Raw genomic sequence first — 2,514 nt, 5'->3', positions numbered from 1 at the left:
CGCTTCGCGGAACCTTTACAATACCAATATAAAAAATTGTGGGCTTTAAGCCCCAAAACCATTACGCAGGGGATCCACTACCCAATAGGCCCCCAACACAATCATCGCAAATCATCCTGAGTCACTCGTCGGTGCGGCGAGATGCACTACCAAGGCTTCACGGTCCACCATCCCTGTGAGTGACACACTACGCTCTGTTGCTCCATCCTTGCCTTTTGCAATGCTTCTTCAACCTCCTACTCCATTGTCCCTACTGATTCGCTTAACCAATGATGCTCATTCTGCTTTGCTCTATTAACACAAAGTGACCCCTCATAGGATTTTAGCTCTAGCTGAGATGTCAAATGCGGGAATTATTTGTGCCAGAAAAGCAAGCGTACGATCTCCGGTCCAGTATAATCACTATCTGCTGAAGCTTGTGTTGCATTTTTTCAAGAGATATGTTGTTGTCCGTGAGGTCCCAATCATCAAGGCTTGTCAGAGACGAACTTTTAAACAGAATTTCGTCGTTTATCTCAAGATTCATTATCTTTCCCTTATTTTTCATAGTTTGCTTGCCAGACCGTGGTTTATGCAGCAACATCCGAGCTAGTCCTACTACCTGTCTGAGAATTTCTAGTACATCTCCCACCATCGGCAGTGAGCTCAGCATGACGTCCTTGACTAGCGACATTACACTATCCAGAAGGTCCTACGCTTCTTTTGGCGATATTGAGAACATCGTGCTTACTCCCCCATCGTCGAAGTTTGACAGCTCCATACCTAGTGGAAGGCACAATAGTTTAACTCTCCAGATGGCATGGTTTGTTTGGTCGATGCCCCACTGTGATTTATAGGCCTATTGAAATTATAATTCAGTCATCCCCTCCTTTTCTGGCTCATTAATGCTAGATTTACAGTAGATCATTCGAAATCTGGCTCATACTTCATATCTTAATTGCCTATCGTCTCCTCCTCTTGCCTTAACTCGAATTTCTTGTCATGAACAGTGATAAAAACAGTCACTTCCTTGTTTATCCATGTAACAGCACAGTCTCTTCTATGCAACTGTGACATACCAAACCTATGCACACCCCTATTGTCACGTAGCTCCATAATAGACTGTTTATTGTCCTGCACTCTCTTTCAACTGTCTAGAGTAGTGAGACTGTGCTTCGGTTGGTTAGTCAGGTAGCCAACCCTCGTGTGTAGGTCTTAAGGTGACTACCATTTACTCTTCCTGGGAAGGGATTCCCATTTAGTTTGACAAGTTGGACCGCGCCTCCGTCTGTGACCTCTTTTACCACATATGGTCCTAACCAATGCATTCTAAATTTTCCAGGAAATTTTTCGAACTTGCTGTCATATAAAAATACTAAATCATTTGTCTTGAATGTGTGCAACTTGATATGGTGATCGTTCCAAGATTTCTCGCGTTGTTTTCGTACCTGCTGATGGAATCCTACTAGAAACCGTTCTTCCTCCAGCTCTTCGAGTTGCATGAGCCTCTCTTCCAAGTCTTCGTGGTCCACCATGCCTATAATCACCGCGATCCGTAGACTGGGTACAGTGTATTCCATTGGCATAACTGCTTCCTTGCCATAGACTAACATGAACGGTGTCTAACCCATCAATTTCTTGCACGTGGTTCGGTAGGCCCATAATACGGCAGGCATGCACAATTCCCAGTCATTTCACTGTGTGTTACATACTTTAGTCAACGCATTCTTTAGAATTTTGTTAAATTCTTCTATTATCCCATTAGCTTGCGGATGATATGGTGGGCTCTGTTGATGATACACTTGGAATTCTTCGGTGAGTGTGCTGATAGTTTCATTTAGGAATGGCGTTCCGTAGACACTCATTAGAATTTTTGGGCATCCAAACCATTTCAACACGTTGTCGAACAGAAATTTCGCAGTTGTGCCAGCCATGCAGTCCTTAACAGGCTGTGCTTCTACCCATTGAGTCAGGTACTCAGTCGCAGTGATGATGTAGCGCACACCCGTCTTCCCCTGAGGCTTGATCAGCCCTACAAAGTCTATTGTCCATTTCACAAATGGTTGCAATGTCATCTGTGGATTGAGTGGCATCTCACCCCTTCGCGATGGTTTCCCAGTTCGTTGACATATGTCGCGGGCCCGACAGTATGCTTTCGAATGTTGGTGTAGGGTTGGCCACCATAGGCCGGCGCGAAGAATCTTCTATGCAGTTGCCCGTCCCGCATAGTGTCCTCCTGCAACCCCCCCATGTGCTTCTACAAGGATCTATCCTTGTTCAAATTCAGGTACATATCTTCATAATATCTCGTCATTTCCCATTTTATAGAGGCACCCTGTGATGACAAAAAAATCCACTGCTCGTATCACCAATTCTTTCTTCTGTTGGACTGAATATCCCTATGGCATGGTCTCTGTGGTTAAGAAATGGATTATATCTTCGAAGTGTCCATCCGTGACCCGCACTGCATAGAGTTATGCATCAGGTAGTCCTTCCTCCAAATTTGTTGGTTCCTCAATGTTCTCAATTTGTGAC

At 44.6% G+C, this 2,514-nt stretch overlaps 1 protein-coding gene across 1 annotated transcript; it reads right to left on the bottom strand.

Annotated features, from left to right (window-relative positions):
• Positions 1-933: 933 nt before the first annotated feature.
• On the bottom strand, positions 934-2,072 carry LOC149192491 (uncharacterized). The gene is made up of 3 exons (XM_089406956.1): positions 1,692-2,072; positions 1,428-1,574; positions 934-1,113 (listed from the first exon to the last, which is right to left on the bottom strand). Exons 1-3 carry the CDS (start codon positions 2,070-2,072, stop codon positions 934-936), a joined length of 708 nt encoding a protein of 235 aa, XP_089263082.1.
• Between the last annotated feature and the right edge of the window lie 442 nt (positions 2,073-2,514).

This window comes from Pinus tabuliformis, chromosome 2_2, assembly GCF_031772625.1.
Source record: "Pinus tabuliformis cultivar Carrire ecotype Pingquan chromosome 2_2, CPIR1, whole genome shotgun sequence".
NCBI classification, from domain to species: domain Eukaryota; kingdom Viridiplantae; phylum Streptophyta; class Pinopsida; order Pinales; family Pinaceae; genus Pinus; species Pinus tabuliformis.
This window is presented reverse-complemented; position numbering and strand designations above follow the sequence as displayed.